The sequence below is a fragment of the Cupressus sempervirens genome, chromosome 11 (assembly GCF_028749045.1).
Source record: "Cupressus sempervirens isolate cs-2001-9-10 chromosome 11, ASM2874904v1, whole genome shotgun sequence".
In the NCBI taxonomy this organism is placed as follows: domain Eukaryota; kingdom Viridiplantae; phylum Streptophyta; class Pinopsida; order Cupressales; family Cupressaceae; genus Cupressus; species Cupressus sempervirens.
In genome coordinates this window covers 371,177,080-371,201,640 of record NC_143128.1, presented here as the reverse complement: position 1 = coordinate 371,201,640, position 24,561 = coordinate 371,177,080, and the positions used below count along the sequence as shown (strand labels likewise).

Here is a 24,561-nt window from a genome sequence, read left to right as displayed (position 1 = left end):
TGTATACAAATGATGATGATGAATCAAAGAAAAAGAGTGAAAGTGATGATGAGTTAAGATTTGTTGCTATAAAAGAAGAATATCTTGAAAAAGAAGTCAAAGAAGGGAAAGCACTAGTATCACAAGTTGAGAAGAAAGTTGATTGATTAATAGACAGTGGTTGTTCACATCATAAGACTAATGATATGAATAAATTTGTTGGGTTCAACAGTTGTGATGGAGGAATTGTTAGAGTTGGTAGCAATGCGACTTGTCATATCAAAGGAATAGGATTTATTACTCTTCATGGTAAAACTAACACTGATGATGTTTACTTTGTTGATGGATTGAAACATAACCTTTTGAGTGTTGGACAGCTAGTTGATAAGGAATATGAATTGCAGTTCATAGCAAAGACATGCATTATCAAGGATAAGAATGGTAAGATGATTGGTACTGGCACAAGATCCAGAGGTAATGTTTTCCAGTTGGATCCTACAAAGATGACATGTTTGGTTGCTAAGGTTGACAATAGTTGGTTATGGCATAAAAGGTTTTGTCATATAAACTTTGATAATATTGTGAAAGCAAGTAGTACATTTGCAGTGAGAGATTTGCCTAAAATTGTGAAGCTAACTAATGTTGTGTGTAAGGAATGTCTTATGGCTAAGCAGAAGAAAAAGTTCTTTTCATAGCAAGAAGTAAGCTACAACAGCAAAGTTGGAAACTATTCACACAGATTTGAGTGGTTCTACAAAGGCAAGAGGATTCTATGGCGAAAGATACTTTATGATTCTTGTTGATGACTTTACTAGGATGATGTGAGTAGCATTTCTTAGACAAAAATCTTAAGTATTTGAGAAGTTTAAGTTGTTCAAGAATAGAGTTAAGAATGAATCTGGATTGAAGATTAAGTGTTTGAGACCTAATAGAGGTGGAGAATTTACTTCAAATGAGTTCAACACTTTTTGTGAAGTAAATGGGATTAAGAGACAGCTTTCAGCCCCTAAGACAAATGAGCAAAAATGGTATAGCTGAGAGAAGAAACAGGTATGTAACAAAAGCAGCAAGAGCTGTGATGTTTGAAAATAATATATCAAAGACGTTTTGGAGAGAAGCAGTTAATACAGCAGTGCATACAATGAACAAAATGCAGATCAGAAAAGGTACGAACAAGACTCCTTATGAATTATGGTTTGGACATGCACCATCAGTAAAGTATTTCATAGTTTTTGGAACTAAATGTTATATTAAGAGAGATGGTGACATTGGTAAGTTTGATGGAAGAAGTGATGAAGGTATGTTCATTGGTTATTCATTGCCAATCAAAGTTCATAGATGTTTTAATCAGAGGATTAAGACTATTGTTGAGAGCGCAAATGTGAAAATGGATGAGAAGTTTGGAATTCAAGAAAGAATACTTGATTGTAAATTTGATGAAAAAGTTAATCCTAAGACTAATCATGAGAAAGTTGAGTTGTTTTATGAAACTAACAATGATTTGCAGAATGACATTTCTTCTTCCACTGTCACGGTTTTCTGGGGGGGCCCACAGAGGGTGAAAAAGAACTCTTTAGCTTCCCCTTACCCTACTATTCTAAGGCCATAGAATTTTAGGGGAGATTAGAGGCCATAAAATTTTAGCACCCTTCAAATTCTACAGGGCAAGGGCCTCCATCCTTCCAAGTTATGAAACAAAGAGAAGAACCAAGATTTGAACCTAGACCAGAAGTAAGATTTGAGACAATAACACCAACACCAAATAAGAATTTGACACAGAATCATTCTGCTGATCAGGTTAATGGAAGCAAAGACAAAGGAGTTATGACAAGAAACAGAGAACATGAAGAGTTGCGTTTGATTTCTCAAGTTGAACCAAAGAGTGCAAATGAAGCATACAAAGATGATCATTGGATTCAAGCAATGAAGGAAGAACTAGATCAGATTGTGAAGAATGATACATGGGAATTGGTTCCTAGACCTAAGAACAAAAATTTTATAGGAACTATATGGGTTTCCAGAAATAAGATGAATGAATAAGGTGAAGTTGTGAGAAACAAAGCAAGATTGGTATGCAAAAGATATTGATAGCAAGAAGATATAAACTATGAAGAGACATTTGCAACTGTTGCCAGAATTGAAGCAGTAAGAATGTTCTTGGCTTATGCAGTAAATAAGAAGTTCAAAGTGTATCATCAGATGGATGTAAAGTCAACATTTCTGGATGGAGAACTTAAAGAAGAAGTCTACATTGAGAAGCCTGAAGATGTCCTTTGACAGAAGGAGATATGGTATGTAAGCTGAAAAAGCATTGTATGGATTGAACTAAGCACCTAGAACCTAGTATGTGAGGTTGGATAAGTATTTGACAAAACTGGGATTTGCTAAAGGTATTGCAGATAGTAATCTGTATTTGAAAGAAATTGAGAAAGGTTTGTTGATTACTGTGATATTTGTGGATGATATAATTTTTGGAGGCGACAATGAAGCAAGTGACAAATTTGTTGATGACGTGAAGAATGAATGTGAGATGAACATGATTGGTGAGAGGAAATATTTCTTGGGTTTGCATATTGTGCAAAACGGTGATGGTATTTTTGTATCACAGACTAAGTTATTGAAAGACTTGTTGAAAAGATTTGGCTTGGAGAGTTGTAAGCCTATTGGTACACCTATGATAATTGGTCACAAGTTATCTAGCAAAGATGAGACACCTACAGTTGAGTAGAAGAAGTACAGATCCATCATTGGAGGTTTGCAATATCTGACTCATACAAGACCAGATATAGCAAATGCAGTTGGTATAGAAGCAAGATTTCAAGTTGATCCTAAGGAATCACATTATGTAGCAGTAAAGAGGATATTCAAATATTTGAAGGGTATACCTGATTTTGAGTTGTGGTATGACAAATCAAATGACTTTATGTGCATATACTGATGCAAACTAAGCAAGAAATATGGTTGATAGAAAGAGTACAAGTGGTGAAGCATTTTTCCTTGGAGGAAGATTCGTTTCTTGGCTAAGCAAGAAACAAGATTGTATTTCATTGAGTACAGTAGAAGCAGAGTATGTAGCAGCAACAAACAATTGCAATCAGATCATGTGGATGAAATAGATGCCGAAAGATATTGGGATAGAGTTTTCGAAACCTGTTATCATACATCGTGATAACACAAGTACAATAGGTATGTCTGATAATCCTGTGTTAAATTCTAAGACAAAGCACACATCAATTAAGTATCATGTTTTGAGAGAGAAAGTTGCAGATAAAAAGATAAGATTGGAGTATGTTAATACAAAGGAGCAGATTGCAAATATATTTATGAAGCCTTTGCCTAAGGATACATTTGAGTATTTGTGAGGTATGCTTGGGGTTATGCCCCTGCCTACTTCTGAGTAGATGATGCATAGATTGCATCAATCCAATGGTACGGAGCACTAATTGTTTATCCGGACTAAATGTTGATGCTTCCTTTATGTGGGAGTATCTGTGTTTGAGCTGAGTCATAAAGGACTCTTGGTAGTTAGTATTGAACAATGTCTTTGGACACTTGAGTTGGTTAAAGACATTGAGTAGCAGATTGACATAATGATGCATTTGTCATTGATGTCAATGGGAGAGAGAATGCATGAAAAACATCTCCTATGAATGGGGGAGAAGCGAGTGCATATGGGAGAATCTCTTGTGAATGGGGGAGAGTTATGACAAAAAGATTGAGGAGAAACATGTCAATGCGGGAGCAGCAGTAGATCCTAAGAGTTTCAGATTTGATTGATAAAAAGGATTTGAAAAGATAAGAGCAGCAGCAACAGCAGTTGTATGTTTGGTATTCGTAGAGCTTAGATGTTTTTCATCTATGTTGTCATCAATGCCAAAGGGGGAGATTGTTAGCATAAACGCTGATAATAGTCCTTTGGGGAGTATTCTAACATTGCTGGAGCATTGGAGAGATTGACAGCATCACTGTGTGTTGCATTCATGACTATGTTTGTCATTGCTGTCAACATACTGTAAAGACTGGCAGAGTAGCAAACAGAGATTGAGGTCATACCGATCGAGGATTAAAGACAAGGTCAAGCGTAGTTGGAGGCATGTTCTACAGTGTGTCCTGATGACGTGTCTAAGAGCGTGTGCAAAAAGTCAAAGACTAGTAGCAGTTATTTGTGATTTAGTTTATAAAGGACAGTTTGCAAACAAAGTTCCTAAGAAGTGGTTTTGGCAATTGAATTATATTTCCTAATAGGGATAGAATATGGTTAAGTGCAGTTAGACAAAGACAGAAGACAGCCTAATGGTGGCATCAACGAGTGCACGAAGTCAAAAGTTGCACGTGTGAAAAGTTGTGAAGACAATGAGCTAGCAATATTACGTAATTATGAAAAGATGTAATGAATTTTATTATCTTAATGAGGTCCTATTGTAATTTTAATTGGGAAAGCCTCAAGGCTGACTCAATGAATTATTTTGAGGACATGGTATAATGGAGTTATTTTCCTTGAGATGAACATGTGGTTAATGGATGTAAGCAAATTGTGAAAGTGGTATGCGAATTTGATAAATGCGAGTAAGCGATCAAAGGGATCATTATGATGCAAGTTTGCAGATCTAGTATTGAGATCTGAGAAGTATTTTGGTGCAAAAAAGGCACGATAAGAAGATAGAGCAAGTATTTGAGTTGTTAAGATCAGTTGCATTTCTATTATTCTGAAAGGAATAATACAGAGGCCAGTTGAATAGTGCGTTCGGTGGTCTTGCCCCTAAAGCTGTTTGGACAGTGGGTCCATCTACTTTCTACAACTCCTAACAGTGTTGGCACAACTCCTAACATGATTGAAATCTCCTCACGGGGATTCAAAGTCTCCTAACAGGGATTGATATGCATTGGATGTATTTCACTGGCTCCTAACAAAGTCTCCTAATAGGGACTGATATGTATTGGATGTATTTCATTGACTTATATATTAGTACATCAAATTATGGGTACCATCCCCACTGGGATTTTCCCTCTAATCATGGGTTTCCTTCGTTAACATATCTGGTGTTATTGTTTATGTGCATCTTCTCATAGTTGTTGATATTGATCACATGTTTAAGATTCAATAAGGTTGATAAAAGTTGTATTGATCTGATAATTGATTCGCAACCCCCCCCCCCCAAGTTATCTCAGTGGACTTTACTTTCTAACATCTTCCCCCAATATTATTTCCAACACTTGAAAAGACATGGGATCTCCAAATTTAAAAACATTAAGCATGGGATCTTCAAATTTAAAAACATCCTCCAGTCGGCTTTCTAAGATCCCGCCCAAAAATGCATCCATTGATGAGAAAGCTCATTTTGCCACCACACCAACCACTGGTATTTTATCTTCAATTTACAGAGATCAAAAATGACCACCTCAAAAGTCCCTGCCAACTCGAAATGCATTAAAAAAAGACTTTGCCACCTTTAGAGTGGAAATCACATGAACCCCATAAAGCCCAAACCTTGACATTAATGTGTCATTATTGAATTTAGTGAGAGGTGGCATCGAAAAACCTCCACTCTTCAAAATTGATGAATCAAAGGTCATCAAACATCTCATCGTCCCAAAAAAGATTTATGATACCCACCCACTTAGACAACTTGTCTGCCACATTATTGCATTCGCAATTTATGTGGATTATTTTAAAATATTTTAAGTGACTTTCTAATTAAAATAATAAATTTATTAGTTTTCAAAGACCATGCCTCTCCTTGTTTGATCGCATTGATGATCATCATCAAGGAGCCTTCTAAATGCAGATTCGGGATTTGTAACTGCCTTGCCATTCTAACAATTGATAAAGCAAGCGGCTTAAACTTCTACTTCATTATTAGTTCCTTCCAATGGTTTTTCAGCTCCACATGCAATGATCTGTCCATAGTGATCTCAAGCAACCAATCCCACCCCAATTGGACCAAGTTTGCTTATCAAGACCCATCAAAACTAACTTTTATCCAACCATCCTCTAGCTTAGACCACACAAAATTCTCCTGCTTGTGAGAAATTGGATAAACCTAGGAAGGCCCAAATAGGAGGAAATTTTTAAAAACTAAGTATTCAAAGAGACAGACCACCGAGGAGCTATTTGCCAAAATTCAATTCCCACAACACAATTTTTTATTGGAGTATTCTCTTATATGACCTACACAGATTAATGCCATATAAGAGCTCAAACATTACTTGTGCATTGTGAAAGAATTGAAATACATGTGGGTATATGTTATGCTTATTAAGTTAATCATACCATATAAAAACAGAGTTCAAACATTTTTGAATAATTCATGGGGAAGGAGTTATAGGGACAGCAAAATATTTGTCAAATTTTGGGGTGGCATATGGTTAGCTACTAAAATAATTTTAAAAAGGTAAAACAGCATTCTCTCATATGACCTTCAAAAATTAATGGAATATAGGAGTTCAAACGTTACTTGTGCATTGTGATAGTTCTTGATAAGAGTGAATATGTTATGCTTATGATAAATTAATCATACCACGCATAAACAGAGTTCAAACATTTTTCATAACTGTTTATCCAAGATTTCGAAATATAGGGATGGAAAATTAGAGACAGCAAAATATTTGTTGATTTTAGGGTGTGGAATACGGATGGCTATAAAACAACTTAAACAAGGTATAACGGCATTATCTTCTGTGACCTACACAGATTAATGATATATAAGAGTTCAAATGTCACTTGTGCATTGTGAGGGTTGAACTACGAGGAGGTGTATGTTATACCTATAATTAGCTAATTGTACCATGCAAAAACAGAGTTCAAACATTTTATTTATCCGATTTTTTGGAACATGGGGATGGAGTTTTAGAGACAGCAAAATATTTGTCGAATTTTGGGTGTAGCATAGGATGGCTATTAAAACAACTTAAACAAGGTAAAGCCAACTTGAATTTTAAATAATTAGAACAGAGAGTTAAATTTGCAGCGACGGTACTTCCCCTTTACAGATTCTCTGCATGTTTCTATTTCACTTTTTATTTAAATTTCTGTATATCAATAGATGTAGTCTATACAGTCCTGAAGAAAGAAAATGTCCCCTCAAGGTCTCCATGTCCCTGATACATCCACTGCGAACGCGTCTCCCAGGAACACTGTTAAGGGGCAACCAATTCAAAATCGATCTACGAACCCTGCTTTGAATAACATAATGATAACACTATTTCAAGTAGCTACCAGATATTTACACAATGAAAAACCTCAGAACCGCACTTCCGTATTGTAGATCGATCTGGGCACTGTTTACTGATTAAATGATACTATTAATGACAGTCAATCTTTATGCGGTATAGAAGTGGTGATGGAGCGTCATCGTGGGAATAACCGGATTAAAGACTACGACGTGTAATAGTGTGCGTCTTTAATGCAGTCCAGAAAGAACTAAGAACAATTAATAATAAACAAAAATGCAAGGGCAACATCGGAGACATGATATTCCACTGAGCTTTCAAAAATGCAAACTTTGTTTAAAAAATCAATCTTGGCATTCCTTATTACCTGGTTGGTGAAGAGAGTGTAGGATATGATGAGTTGAGAATGTGAAATGATAGACTTTTGGGAAGCTTGTGTATTTGACCGAGTGTATGGAATCCCCTTCCTCCTTTAACCCCTGAAACTGTGTTTTGACAGGCCGATGTCATTGTGAATGCCGTGGCCATATTTTCCTGCTCGCTTCTGCAGAAACAGATACACTTCTGAAATTTTCTCTAAGCTGCAATTATAGTACTTAAAAACTCCTCCTTCAGAGGAACCCTGGAAAGATAAACCCTCTATATATCCCCAAGTCCGGAGTTTTTCTATGGTAGGCTCAATAAAATTCAGAGCCAGAATTTCGAAATATAACTGGGGAAAGGGTATCAAGGGAATCGTGTTTTCAGCAAATTTGATGGAATAAAAATTTGATGTTTTATTTTTATTATTTATTTCTCAAGCTATTTTAAGGTTGAGTCTAGAGCTTTTATATATGCTAAAAATTATAAAATCAAAATCATTAGTAAATTTTGATAGTTATAAATTTAAATTAAAATATCATATAAATAAAATGAAAAAAAATAAAATTGATATTTTGAAATATGATTTTTTTTTTAAATAAAGATGAACTTAATTATTAATCGTAATCTTGCTACTAATCTTTATAATGTTGAAGTTGCTATTCAAGACAATCCTGATGATCCCTCCCTTATCCAACACCTTGTCTGTGCTAAAAGTCCTCTCAGAAATCATCGACACCAAAAAGCTCTTGGAGCTAGAATTCGATCCAGAGCTCACTAGTTACAATTCGAAGATAGAGGAAGTAAATTCTTCTTTAATCTTATCAAGCAGGAGCAGGCCAATGAAACCATTGAAAATTTATATATTGATAATCAAGAGACTACAGATATTGAAATTATTAAGAGGGAATTTGCTCATTTTTATGAGAATTTATTCACTTCGAAAGACTCCCATGAAGCTAGTTCCCTTAGGGATCAATGCAGGAATTTTATCCCCAAGAGGATTTCGAATAATGATGCCTCCCTTCTTAGCCAACCTATATCTTTGGAAGAGATTGAAAAGTCCATCAATTCCCTCAATAATGATAAAGCTCCTACCCCTAACGGTTTGTCAGTGGAGTTTTATAAGGCTAATAGCAAATGGATATGCAAGGATTTGCTTAATATATACAATGAAGTTATTAACATCGGCTCTCTGGGTAGATCCATTAATACTAGCATTATCAAGCTTATTCCTAAGGATGGGGACAAAACCCTTATCAAGAATTGGAGACCCATTACTATTTTGAATGTTTCATATAAAATTCTTGCTAAGATTTTGTCTCGTAGACTTGAAACCATCCTCCCAATATTGTTTATCCTATCCAAACTGGTTTTGTTAAGGGTAGATACATTTTGGAGAATCTGATTACTATTTGGGAAGCTCTTGATTGGGCCAAGTGTAATCACCTAAAAATGGTCATCTAGACTATTAGCCCCCTTCTCAGCATTTTGGCTAAATTAATTTAATCATTTACCTAGACCAAATTGCTAATAATCAATTTATTTGATTATAACCTATAGTTTGACTATGCTATCCTAAGTTCATTATTTGATTAAAAGAACATGTCCCTTTTAATTAAATAAAACACCCCATTCTTCTAACCCACTTAAAGTGCACACATAAAGTCCTTTTTCTATTTTACAATTAAAAGAAAAGGCTTGTGAGACTTTTGTCTTATATGACAAGTCAACTTATATTCTATTGGTTGACTTGTGTGTGCACATGGATCACTCCTATTTTCGAATTCAACTATTGATCATCCACCATCTTCATCTTGATCTCCACTGTCCGTACATCTTTAAAAGGGAGAGAGCTTTCCCCCTCAAAGGGAATCCATCATCTTTTGAATATTGTCATGCTGTAGGTTTTCTAACAGGTTTCTTTGGAGCTTTGTGGAGAACTTCTCTTTCTTATCTACATTCTCTCATTCATGGCATTCTAGCTTAGCTTAGCTTTCATTTTTATATGTAGCTTAATCTCACATAGATTAGTAATGGTATTGTAACACTCTCATCCATGCTTAGAATAGCTGCACTTTTTCATATTCATTCTAGTTTAATCTTTAGTTGTATTGCATCCTTGAGGAACTCATTGGGACATTTGCATTCTTGCATCTTGTCTTTGGAACCTCCCATTGCATGGTTTACTAGCAAGAAGAGTATCTCTAAGACTCATCTGAGAGCCTTCTTATTCTTGAAATATACTCTCTTGCACTCCATGACTAGGGAGCTCTAAGTCGGCATTCGAGCTTTCCAATCTATGGAGAACCTCGGATAGAATGATTTAGAGAAGTGCACCTTTTCGAGTGTACATTTTTGGTTCCCTCCCTAATAGTCTTTCAAGGATGTCATTGACTAGAAGACTGGGGGCATGGGGCATGTCTTCTTGATTTCTGCTTGTGGGTATACTTTGTTTGTCTATAGTGTTCTAAGCATTCGTGCTTGTCCTATTCAACACTTTGACTTATAAATGTATCATCCTTGACTGTTTTGCAAGACCGCACTCAAGGTTTATCCTGGCGCTTATGCCTTGATACAAGTGTAATATTGCTAAATTAAACTTAGGGAATCTAATTGTGTAGTTATCTTGACTTAAATGTCTCTAATGCTTAGATTAGATTTCCACATACCTATTTGATATCGATCATATTCATATCCTCATAGTTATACTAGTGATGGTTGTATGATCTCATGAGGTCCCTAATAAATGCTCGATGATGAAATTAAGAGTCTAAATGTTATGCACTTCTTGCTGGTAAACCACTTTGCATATTAGCTTGCATTTTAGGTTCATTTTCTAGCTTAGTCTTGCATTCTTGCATGTGGGAAGAGCTCTCTCTCTTCATCTTTTTCATGGACATATCAGTTAACTGATTTTATCTTTTGCTTCTACTTGTCTTTTCACCTTCTTAATCTTTCGCTACATTTCTTTGCTAACCTATCATCACAAGGGGTTAATCCAAAAAAATCATCACATACGATCTATCCAAGTATCACATTTTTACAAAAACATTTAAATCTATACCACCCATATGAGAGATCAAAAACAATACACATAAGCATATACACATACATGAGCTGAAAACAAAAACTGAAACATCACATGAAAGCTGAAACATACATTTTTGAGACAAGTACACAAGAATATCGATAAACCCAGTATCTCATATATATATCAAATGTGTCATGGTACATATATAAATGTGAGATCCAAAATCTGGATATATGTCTCAAAAATACATAAGGTACAAATCAAAACACAATGTCATGTCTGACTGCCACCCTCTACGGCTGGTGCTGGCCCTGGTGGAGGAGCATGTCTCCTATCTAGTGCCTGCACTGCACCCTCTGATCTGCCCGCTCGCTCTGAATAATCAGGAAGACCCTGTCTTGGTGGTACCACACTCCTATAGGCGGCATAATAGTAGGCAGCTCGGGCACCATGATGCTCTGCCTCTCGTCTCGCAGCATCCCACTCTCGGCGCAGCTCATCTGCTCGCGCTCGCTCGTCCATCAGCTGCTAATCCTATACTGCAATAGTCACTCAAAGTGCCTGCATCTCTGCCTCCAAGGCACGGATCCTCGCACCCTGCTCCTCTCCTCCTGCTGGCTGCTCTGCAGGTGCCTCTACCCCTACCGCTCGCTGCCTCCTCAAGGGCACCTCCTTCTCTCCTCCTGTCGGCTGCTCTGCAGGTGCCTCTACCCTCACTGCTTGTCGTCTCCTCAAGGGCACCTCCTCCTCCTCAGACTCTGAGGACTCCTCTGCCACATGCCTCGCCTGCGCTCGCATCCTCCTCCGCCCTGCTCGGGAACTCTCCCCCTCCATCTGCCTCCCCCCTCTCCCTCCTCCTTCGCATCCTCCTCCTCCGTCGCCACCTCCACCTCCCACTCCTGCAGGTGCTGCATCTGGATGTGTGAATCGGGGGAACGGGTGTCTCTGCATCTCATAAAGATACCCTGGATCAGCCCCTACATCTGCCACATCTGGGCAATAATCCCAGGGAGTCGCCACTAGTGCTGCGGTATCTCGAACTGCTATATGATAGTCCAGCATCGGCAACCATCCCAATCCCTCATCTATGCGCATCCGGGCATAGGTAGTAGTCTCCACTGACACCACCTGTCGCTCTACAAACTGCCGCCATACGCGATTGATCACAAATCGCTCCACAATGTCTGTGCCCCGACCCACCAGTGGTCTGCTATACCGCATGTAATCTAACTCCCATGAATCTGACCACCGCTGACACTCCCGGTATGGTCGCCATGTGAATGCTGTCAATTCATCAAACATGCGTCGGTAATAGGTCACATCTCCACTATGCCTCTATGGGATGAAACCTCTATAACAAAAAATGTACAGCTGGCTGGGCTCTCGTGGCTACACCCGTGGTCGGATCATAGCAATGTGCTCCCAAGCCCAGATCTGTGCTAACACTGCTCCGCATGCCCATGATCCACCCTCATGATATACTATCTCATGAAGCTCGTGGTACATCTCTGCCAATATCGCAGGCCCCCATGCCATCCTACGTGGTCGAGAGATTAGATCATATACCAGTTGACCCCATCCTAGTGGAAAGCCCTTCTGGCCTCGGTCTGTCACCAGGGCCTGGGCTACCAAAGAACATAATAAGTTGGGAAAAGGATAATCATATCCATACTCAGTCATCAATCTCTCCCAACTCAGGTGACGATCCAAAATGGTCACATCCTGGAAAAGCTCCTACACTCGCGCTCGCCCCTCTGTCGGGGTCGTATCATAGTACACCTGTGCCATCATGAAAACTTAACATCAGTACACCTAGCATCCAACATTGAAATGGCTAAATCAACAAACTACTAACCAAGTAACTTACCGGCTCGCCATGGCATGGCACTCGCAGAATGCGATATACGTCCTCCAAGGTAATTGACGCCTCGTTGGTCGATAAGTGAAAGGTGTTATGCTCGCTATGCCACCTCTCTACCAACGCAAACAGCAAACCGTGGTTTGCCCGAATATGGGGCATCCGTACAACCCAGCGCAAGCCCATAGCCACTAGCGCAATCTGCTCCTCATCGCTCAAATGCTGCACAACACGCAAACCAACCACCCTAGGAGCTCTAATCTGTAATGCCGCAAATACCTCCTGTCCAGGTAAAACAAGCAATCATCAATAATAGTCACATGACGAAAAAAAGCATTCAGAAAAACAACAAAAATCTCTATACGACACTTTTTACAAAGATAGTGCGACACTTTTTTCAAACAGTGTCGCGCGACACTTTTTTAAATAGTAGTGCGACATTTCGCACCATGTCATGTGACATTTGGGTGTGGCTCGTGCGACACATTTTCCTGAACGGTGCGACACTTTTTTTGAAAAAAAGTGTCGCACGATAATATTTCTGAAGCCGTACGATACTTTAAAAAGTATCGCACGACTTTTTTTCAAAAAGCTTGAAAACGTGCGAAAAACTCACAAAAAGCTCGAAAAAGTAACAAAAAGATAGTCACTTACCGGCGCCCCATATCGCTCTGGCCGGTTGTGCAACCGGCTGCGCTCGAAATGATGTCGATGAAGAGGAATGTTCGCCTGAGCCATGATGCTATGTGGACCACACAAAATCTCTCAAATCACAAAAAGACAAATGAATAGTGAAAATGACACTTGGACCCCTTTTATAGCCTCCAACCTCATTTTGACCTAATTTTTAAAAACTCCTCGGAATTGCGCGAAAATTGCACCCCTAGCTAATTTCGACGTCCTGGATCCATTTTTGGGATCGAAATCGAAATTCAAGTTCATCTTAATGGTCAAAATCACATTTTAAAATTTTACCTTCTTTTGAGCAGTTAGCTAACCGTTTTGAGGTCTAATCTTTGAATCATCGCTGGGGCATCTTCATTTCTTCATATCTTCATCATTTCTATACTTCATATCTCCTTCTATTCACCTTTTTACATCTAAATCATATCTCTACTAGATTTGACCTAATTTTTATGCTATATCCTTCAAGGTCAACTCTAGTCAAACTAGGGGCATTTTATCAATTTCTTATAGTCATTCTTGGGTTCTAATCATCTATCTGTCATCTTGGAAATTGTTCTATTCTAATTTTCTCATGTCTAGCTAGTTTCTGCATCCCCTTACCTCATTTCCATTTCGATCCCGAGGGGGCAAAAATACTCTATTGCTGATTGTTACAGCTATCTATTTCTTAGGAGCATTTGTTTGACCTTATCACTTGCTCTCGATCTATTCGCTTTGCTAGATGTTAGAATTCTTTTCGGATCCTAACATCATCTTCCTAATGTTCAGTACTACCGCTATCAGGCTGTGCATTTAGGACTTGCTATCTATTTCTGCATTTCATTCTTTGGAATTAGATATCTATATCTATCATCGCCTACTTGGCTTCGATTTTCTTTGACATAATGTGTTCCCAGATCGATCACGCATTAGTTAAAGAGGGGCAAATGTAATCACCTAAAAATGGTCATCTAGACTATTAGCCTCCTTCTCAGCATTTTGGCTAAATTAATTTAATCATTTACCTAGACCAAATTGCTAATAATCAATTTATTTGATTATAACCTATAGTTTGACTATGCTATCCTAAGTTCATTATTTGATTAAAAGAACATGTCCCTTTTAATTAAATAAAACACCCCATTCTTCTAACCCACTTAAAGTGCACACATAAAGTCCTTTTTCTATTTTACAATTAAAAGAAAAGGCTTGTGAGACTTTTGTCTTATATGACAAGTCAACTTATATTCTATTGGTTGACTTGTGTGTGCACATGGATCACTCCTATTTTCGAATTCAACCGTTGATCATCCACCATCTTCATCTTGATCTCCACCGCCCATACATCTTTAAAAGGAGAGAGCTTTCCCCCTCAAAGGGAATCCATCATCTTTTGAATATTGTCATGCTGCAGGTTTTCTAACAGGTTTCTTTGGAGCTTTGTTGAGAACTTCTCATTTCTTGTCTCATTCTCTCATTCCATCATATTAGTCTTAAGATCATATTACATGTTAGTGTAGTTTTTTCTTTGCAAATAATTAGATCACATAGCTTAATAGTTGGATTTGTAACATTCTCATCTCATTTTAGTATAGCTTGCATTGTGCATCTCATCCTAATATAGTTTCATTTTTTGCATTGCATGATCCAAGAGTTCTTTGACACTAGCACTCTTGCTCTTGTCTAAAGAATCTCCCATTTTGTGGTTTACTAGCAAGGGTTGCGTTTCTAAAGCTCAGCTGAGAGCTCTTATTTGTTCATTTGTATGCCCCTTGCACTCCATGACTAGGGAGCTCTAAGTCAGCATTCGAGCTTTCCAATCTATGGAGAACCTTGGATAGAATGATTTAGAGAAGTGCACCTTTTCGAGTGTACACCAAGCACTCCCATCAAAATGTCTCTATGTTCTTACTGGACTTTGAAAAGGCTTATGAAAGAGTGGAGTGGAGTTTTATGACTATGATGCTTGAGGCTTTTGGTTTCCTACCTTTCTTTTGTAAAATTGTTCAAATGCTTCTTAAAGATGATCATGCCCAGATCGACTTTAATGGTTTGCTTTTATACTCCTTTCCCTTGGGCAGATCCATTAGATAAGGTTGTCCACTTACCCCTACCCTCTTTGTGATTACTTCCGACTCTCTCTTTTACATTCTTAGGGATAATTCTTTATCCCCTGCGGTCAAAGGTATCAACCTCCCTACTAATAAGGAAATTATTAATTATTAGTTTGTTGATGATACTTTATTTCATGAAGCTTCAGAAGCTAATTTTGAAGCCATGATTAATAAACTTAATTTCTTTTGTAAAATTTTGGGAGCCTATTTATGTCAGTCTAAATCTATCTGTCTTGGATGGAAAGATCAACCTCTGGACTGGTTTGATAAATTCGGGTTCCAATGGGTAGGCCCCTATAAAATTGTTAAATACCTGGGTATTCCTTTCTCCATAGAGCCTTCTTTGAAAGAAACATGGAGTTGGGTCAAGGAAAAAATCCATAATTAACTTAATAAATGGCACAATAGTTTTCTATCTCTTGCTGGTAGAATCCAAGTGTGCTAGAAAAATCTTTCTTCATACAATATTTATTATGCTTCTACCTAGATGTTCAATGACTACCAAGCATTGGAAATTCAAAAATCCATCTGCAATTACCTTTGGTCTGATGGAAAAGGGAACAAAAAGATTCATTTGGTTAAATGGGAGTGGTGCCATGTTGACAAACTCCTTAGGGGATTAGGGCTTAAGGACATCAAACTTAGTGGTCTTGCTTTGGCCTCCAAATGGATCTTTCATGCCTTGGAGGAAGATGATCCATGGAAAATTTTGATTAGAAATAATATTGAAAGGGGTTACCCCAAGAAAGCCAAATTCTGGAAAAATCATCCTATAAGTGATCTGATTTGTGGTGATTTTCCTATCATGGTTCAAGTTTTGTTATATTCAAGTCTATTTGGAAAGCTTGGAACAATGTTAGGAAATTCATTAAGAACAAAAATTTTCATAATGACAAGACTCTCCATGGCCAAAATTCCATTTGGTGGAACCTTAAGCTGGGTAATAAACCCCTTGCTCTTACCCAAGGATGCTCTGCCAAGCACTAAGCCACTTGTGGGATCAAACAATTTATTGATATTTTTGAAAATGATAAACTTATCCTATGGGAGGAGTAAAAAAGGAAATTTAACCTTCCTAACTCTCGGAAGAAAACTTATGATATGATTATCAAAGCTAGTAAGGACATTTCCACTAATTGCCATGTTAATTCCAACAGCTATTTGAAAATTAAATGGTCAAATGGGACCATCATCACCAAGCTGAAAGCTAAGAATATTTATTCTATTATATAATCATAGTAAATCTATTATCAATCATGTTAATAAAATATGTTACATTGATCTGGATGTTTCCTCCTAGAAGAAATTATTTGATAAGCTATGGAAAAGTTCAATTGATCCTAAAATTAAATGTTTTAAATGACTTCTTATTTTGGATAAGCTTCCTTTATGAACAATTTCTCTGATACTAATTATTGCAGCGTTTGCAAAACCTCAAAAATGGGAAGACATGTATTCTTTGATTGAAGCTCTACTAAAGAGGTTTGGTTGATGTTTGGTATCTCTATCGCTTCTAATGTCAACATTTTTGAAATTATTATTGGTTTTATTATGAATGCTAAAAAGGATATTGACATGTTTTGGAGCATTCTCTCATCTAACATTTTGTAGCAAATTTGGAAATGCAAAAATGAGTAAAGGTTTCAAAACATTCCCAGATTGCTTACTGAGTCTTTTCGAAGTCTCACCCATTTTAAAATTTTCTCATAGGTTCTAAATACTATGAAAGTTGACAAAGCTAAATTCAAAAGACTCCTTAAAGATGGTTATGCTACTTTTTTCACCAACGAGGTGAAGAATGAGTACTTTTGGAAACTGCACATGGACAACATTCAGATTTTCAATCACACTATTAACCTTCTTAGCAAGGAAATCAAAAGAAATAACCATGGTACTATGAAATAAATGATCTATATGCTTAAACAGATTCAGTAACAGAAAAGCATAGTCTAGATGGAAGGCTCTTTGGGTTGGACTGCCTAGGTTGATACTTTTGAAGATGTTCTCCACTAGCTATTAGGATTGTCTCTCTTTTTTTGGTTCTTTGTATTTATTAGTCGGTTATCTCTGGTGTGAGGCTAGGCCTCTTGTGATTATGTTTTGATACTCTGCGATTCCTTTTTGTAATTTTGAACTCCTTATATTTAATATAAAAAACTTCATTATTAATATTGAAATTTTTAAAAAAATGTAATTTTTGTCATCTCAAAAAGAAACATGACGAAAATTGCATTTTTTTTTAAATTTCAATATTAATAATTAAGTTCATTTTTAAAAAAAATTCATATTTCAAAATATCATTTTTTTTTCTCATTTTATTTATATGATATTTAAATTTAAATTTATAACTATCAAAATTTATAATGATTTTGATCTTATAATTTTTTAAAATTTGAAATATAAATTTGAATTCTTTTAACTCTCTCTAACTAATCTTATGTCTCAACTTTGAGCATCAAATTTGTTAATGTGTGCACTACAATGTAATTAAGGACAAACTAGTGTTGTATTAAAGGACTACATCTAAGAGCTCTTATTCAAATTCACATTGTCAAGTATCATCAACTTACATCTTATTTTGGTTACAATCGCATGTTTATATGTTGTCTTTAATCATTTTTTTGTGCCACTAACTTTGCTAACAAGGGTTTTACTATAATGCTAATAGTCTAGCAAGTGCAAGGCCTTGTCTTACATGTTATTTTATGCTTTACATTATGAGGATATTTGTGCTTAGATTACTTATTTATTAGATTAATTGGTTAGGAGATTCTATTAGTTAACAATTTATCATTAGAGGATAGAACAAACATAGTTGACTATAGTAATGGTGCAATATGCGTACCTATGTCAATTTCCATTTAGTTTTGGCTTCATTTTAATGGAATGACTTAATACAATTACATATCAACAAATTGTATGGTCTTGTGCAAATATGGTTTATTTTATAATCCTTCACACATCTATTCCACTCCCACGTATTTGATCTTGTCTCTTTAATTTATATGTAGATTTATAAATATTTTACTTCTATTTTGTCCCAACATCTAAACGTGCATTCTATGCCTTAGAATTAGCTTTTATCTATCCAAGGTCAATCTTGAATCCATGATACATGGAACCAAACCCCCAATTTCAAATTTTAAATTCAAATAGTGCACTTGCACCCATCTTGTCTACATCAAGAGTTGTATTCATTTCATGTGATTTATCTCTTTTTGTTGGTGTTCAAAAAATTCAATGTGTGTTTCTCTACCATTATATCACATAAAAATATATTATGCATAAAGCTTCAAAGAATCTTTGTGAGAACATTTCACTTTGTAGCACCTCCAACAAATAGTTCTTGAGTAAATTTTTTAATTATTAATTAAATAAACATGAACTCCAATCATTTATATAAATGAACTAGTACAAGAATAATATTGTGATGCCAAGGTGGCTTGTTAGTATGTTTCAAATGGTTAATCTTTTTCCACAAAAGGTTAAAGTGGTGAAATGGATGTTGTCTAATAAAGGATGGATTAAAATCAATTTGGATTGGACCTCAAAAGGTAGGCTTAGGGCTTTGTGTGTTGGGTTTGTAGTTTGTGATTGCACATGTAACATGTGGTGATTCGAACAAGAAGTTTAGTGTGTGAAAAAAACAATGAAGTTGAGGTTCAGGTAGCCTTTATAGAAAGAAAAACAACAAAGGCCCTTAAAGTGTCAAAACTCCATTTGGGAGGTGATTCCTTAATAATCATAAACATTGTAATAAAAGGGGAATCAAGTGTATAGTATTTGAACATGTATATACAAAGGATTAAATCCCTATTGAAATTTTTTGAAGAATACAAAATTATGTTAGCATGAATGTCGATGATATTCCTATAAGGGAGTATATTAGCATTGTTGGAGACATGATTCAGTGGTTGTGTTTTGCATTCATGACAATGTTTATCATTTATGACAACATACTTGTTATTCTGTGAAGACTCGCAAAGTTATAGACAAATATGTGTTTAGCATGGTTTAAGAAGTAAAGATCAACTTATGCATACTCAAGGATATGTTCACCTATATGTCTAAATGGTACAACTATGAGTGCATACATAAATATGAAGACTGGTTTGAGTTATGAGGATTTTAGTATAGGTATCTTTCAGACAACATTTCTAGAAAGTGGGTACTGCTATTTTGATTATATCTCCTCACACTCATGGAATTGACTTAAGCAGACTAAGACAGAGGTTTAAGACATGATAGTTATGCCTTGATTAAGAGGGAATAATCACAAGACCATCGTGTGAAAATTTATGAAGACTATGAGCCAGTAATTTGTTGGTAATCTTAAAAAGTGTAAAATTATAATGTAATGTGTATTGTAATATCTCAAGATTGTCTTATTTTATTATTGTAAATTGGGAAAGTCTCAAGACCGAATCAATTATTTACTTTAGGATTTGGTATAAAGAAAAGGTTGTTTCCTTGGTTGTAATCATCAATGAGATCATATGGGGTATCCAATGCAGATAGTTATTGAACGAGTAAACTTGAACGTGAATATCTTTTGATTAGAGAAGAGATTGATGAGGACAGATGTGTTGTGAGCTCCAAAGGAACTATACTGGCAAAGGAGTTGCTGTTTAGCCAGTTTAGAAATCTTGGATATGCTTATCCAGAAGATTGGCTAGTAAAGACTATTTATGAGGCTATTTGGACAGTGGGTTTAGTTGTCCTCCTTTTAAATCATAATAGGATTGGAATCTCCTAATAGGGATTAGAAGTCTCCTAATAGGGACTAATATGTATTGATTGTATTTCATTGGCTCCCAACAGGGTCTATCCTTTTGCAACGAACTTTTGTATTAGTACATCATGTTGTGGGCATCATTCCCATAGAGTTTTTTCATCTAATCAAGGGTTTCCCTAGTTAACATATCTGGTGTTATTGTGCATGGTTATCTTTCTATACTTGTTGCATCTACTATTTACATTTTCAAAATAAATAAAGATATTAGGAGTTGTTTTAAATGCATGGTGGATTCACACCCCCTCCCCTTACCCAATTATCTTGGTGGACTTTTCTCTCTAACAATTGGTATCAAAGTATCAAGTCCTTGAAATAAATATTTAACAACTTGAGGAGACCCATGGTGTATTTCTAGAAAAGAAAGTTTGAAGTTTGATGGAGTTGACTATGATAGTTGGAAAGAAAATATGAAGACATGTCTACTATGCATGGATATGGAATTTTGGTTCGTTACAATGAAAAAGAAGAATGTAATTGAACAAGACAAGCTTGAGTCTAGTGAAGAAGCTTAGAAAGATCTATTCATGCAAAATATTCTTATTAGAGAAGCACTTCTGATAGCCCTTCTTAAAGCATAATATGGACAAGTAAAAACTTTAAGACTAGCTAATGGGATTGGGTTGTTTTACAAATAATGTTTGTGGGTGATCAACATGCTAAGAAGACTAGATTGCAAAGTTGGATATTTTTATTTCAAGGTATTAATATGTTGGAAGATGAAACTATAAGATGTTATTTTGCTAGAATATCAAAGATTGTTATAGGAAAAGAGTTGTGGAGGTACAAAGACAAAAGATGAAGTTGTGTGGAAAATCTTGAAGATCTTATCACCTACTTATCATCAGATAGCACAAATGATTGAAAAAGTTATTCCATGCACACTTAATTTTACAGTAAAGACTCTTCTTGTGAGATTACAAACATCTAAAATGTGGATGAAACAAAATGGATAATTGCCTAGAGTAGAGATTGCTTACAAGACTTGCATTATCAAGGGTAAAGATGGTAAATTGATCGATACTGGTACAAGGACAAGCAGTAATGTATTTAACTTGAACCCCTTTCAAATGGCATGTTTAGTTGCTAAAGTGGATGATACTTGGTTATGGCATAAGAGATTTTGTCATGTCAACTTTGATAACATTATGAAGGTCAGCATTACATTTGCAATTAGAGATTTGACTAAGATTATGAAACCTACTAACATGATATTCAAAGAATGTATATTGGCAAAGTAGAAGAAAAGTTCATTTACAAGCAAGACATTTACTACTTCAGTGAAATTAGAGATTGTACACACAGATCTGAGTGGTCCAACAAGAATAAGAGCATTCTACGGTGAAATATATTTCATGCTTCTTATTAACAATTTCAGTTAAATGATGTGGGTTACATGCCTTATAGATAAATCTTAATCTTTTATGAAATTTAAGAGTAGAGTTGAGAATGAATATGGTCTAAAAATTAAATACTTGAGATTTGATAAAGGAGGAGAATTTATTTCAAATGAGTTTACATTTTTGTGAAGATAATGGCATAGAGAGACAACTTTCAGCCCCTAAGACACCATGACAAAATTGAGTAGCAAAATGAAGGAATAGATTAGCGATAGAGCCAACAAGAGAAATAATGTTTAAGAACAATATATCACACATATTTTGGAGAGAAGCAATGAACACAACAATATACATTATGAATAAAGTACAAATTAGACAAGGCATTGATAAAGAATATATGATTTGTAGATTGAAAAAGACATTGTATGGGCTTAAACAAGCACCTAGAGCTTGGTATGCAAGATTGGACAAATATTTGACAAGTTTGGTATTTGTGAAAGGTAATGTTGATAGCATCTTGTATCTAAGAAAGAATAATAGTGGCCTATTGATTGTTGAAGTATTTGTGGATGACATTATTTTTGGAGGTAAAGATGAAACAAGTAAGATATTTTTAGAATAATTGAAGGAGGAATTTGAGATGTGTATGATTGGAGAGATGAAATACTTCTTGGGATTACAAATTGTACAAAACAAAGATGGAATTTATTTAGCACAAGCTAAGTATCTTAAAGATTTGTTGAAAATATTTGGATTGGAAAGTTGTAAACTTGTTGGAAAACCTATGGTAACTGGTTGTAAACAATCTACCAAAGATGAATCCCTTAAGGTTGAATAAAAAAAGTACATATCTATGATTGGTGGATTGAAATATTTGACACATAGTAGACTTGATATAGCTAATGAAGTTGGAATTGTGACGAGATTTCAAGAAGATCCTAAAGAGACACACAATGCGGCAGTAAAAAGAATTTTTCAGATATTTGAAAGTCACACCTAATTATAGTTTATGGTATGATGGATCACATGATTTTACTTTATGTGTGTATACTGGTGTTGATTGGGTTTGAAGTGTAGATGACAGAAAAAGCATCAATGGTGGAGCATTCTTCTTGGGAGGAAGATTGGTTTCTTGGCCAAGCAAGAAACATGATTACACTTCATAAAGTATAGCAGAAGCAGAGTATATAGCAACAAAAAATAGTTGTAACTAGATTATTTGGATGAACAGATGCTAAAGGATATTAAAATAGACTTTATTGAACCTATTATCATACATTGTAATAATACAAGTACAATCAGTATGTCAAAGAATTTAGTTTACATTCAAAGATAAAGCATAAATCTATTACGCATTACTTTTTGAGAGAGAAAGTTGCAAAGAAAGAAATCATATTGGAATATGTCATCACAAAGGAGTGGATAGCATATATATTTACAAAACCTTTGGCTAAGGACACATTTGAGTACTTGAAAGGTATACTTTGGGTTATGCCCTAACCTACTTCAGAGTAGTTAATGTAGAGATTGCATTAGTACAAATAGTAGCAAAGCACTATTACTTTATCTGGACTGTATGCTTGATGATTATCCTATAGGGGAGTATTTGTGTTAACGTTGAGTCATTAAGGACTCTAGATATTGGAATTTAACAATGTCTTTGGACACTTGAGCTTGAACAAATTGTTTTAGAAATGGTTGAAGTTAAAATTGATATAATGATACCTTTTCCATTGATGTCAATGGGGGAGAGTGTTGATTTATGTCAATGAATATTAAGAGATGCTTATGTATAGGGGAGATTAACACCTTCCTTATGCATGTTGATTGATGTATGGTTTTGATTTAAGCATGAAAAGATCTTTACAACCTGTTTGAGACTGAGATGTATGTTTATATTCATAAACAACATGAATGAGGAAGTAAAAGCATATGACAAAGAGATAGATTTGGTATTCATAGTACTTAGATGTTTTTCATCTATGTTGTCGTCAATGCCAAAGGGGAGATTATTAGCATGAATGTTGATGATATTCCTATGGGGGAGTATGTTAGCATTGTTGAAGACATGATTTAGTGGTTATGTTGCAATCATGACAATGTTTGTCATTCAAGAGAACATACTTGTTATTATATGAAGATTGGAAGAGTTATAGAGGAAGAAGTGTTTAGAGCGGTTTAAGAAGTGAAGATCAACTTATGCACATTTGATAATATGTTCACTTGTATGTCTAGATGTTGAAACTATGAGCGTATATGGAAATATGAATATCGGCTTGAGTTATGAGAATTTTAGTGAAGGTAGCTTTTAGATAACATTTCAAGAAAGCACGTGTTGTTGCTTTGATTCTATCTCCTCGCATGGATGAAATTGGCTTAAGCGGACTTGGAAAGAGGTTTGAGAAAGGAAAAAGATGCCTTGGTTAAGATGGCATAATCAAAATATCATAGTCAAAAAAGTTGTGAAGAATTTGAGTTGATAGTTTGTTAGTAATATGGAAAAGTGTAAAATCATAATATAATGTGTATTGTAATATCTTAACATTATCCTATATTGTTATTGTAATTTGGGAAAGACTCAAGGTTGATTCAATTATTTACTTTAGAACTTGGTATAAAGGAAAGGTTATAATCATAAGTGAGATCAGATGTAGTATCCAATGCAGATAGTTATTGTATGAGCAAACTTAAATGCAAATATCTTTTGATCAAAGAAGAGATTGACAAGAAGTGATGTGTTGTGAGATTCAAAGGAATAATATTGGAAATGGAGTTTGTATTTAGTTAGTTGAGAAATATTGGATATGCTTATCCAGAAGATTGTCTCATGATGACTGTTTATGAGACTATTTGGACGGTGGGTTCAATTGTCCTCCTTTCAACTCCTAGTAGGATTAACACAACTCCTAACAGGGTTGGAATATGCTAATAAGGATTCAAAGTATCTTAATAGGGACTCATATGTACTGATTGTATTTATTTGAATTCTAACAGGGTCTATCCTTTCACAAGGAACTTTTATATTAGTACATCATCTTGTGGGCTTCATTCCCACTAAGGTTTTCTTTATCAAGGGGTTCCCTATTTAATATATCTACTATCATTATGCATGGTTATCTTTCTATGTTTGTTACATATATTTATTTTTGAAATGGAAGCACTTTAAATAAGATGTAGACTTCTACTTTATATGGACACTAAGTCATTCAATTGCAAAGTGAAAAACAAAGAGGGTAATTTCCAAATAT

General features: G+C 35.5%; 1 protein-coding gene across 1 annotated transcript in view; it reads right to left on the bottom strand.

The window, feature by feature from the left end:
• CJD1 (Chloroplast J-like domain 1) overlaps positions 1–7,828 on the bottom strand; it is a 99,244-nt gene extending 91,416 nt beyond the window's left edge. The window contains exon 1 of the mRNA XM_089808806.1: positions 7,517–7,828. Within this exon, the coding sequence (XP_089664932.1) occupies positions 7,517–7,677 (161 nt within the window). The 5' untranslated portion in view covers positions 7,678–7,828. The remainder of the gene's footprint in view (positions 1–7,516) is intronic.
• Between the last annotated feature and the right edge of the window lie 16,733 nt (positions 7,829–24,561).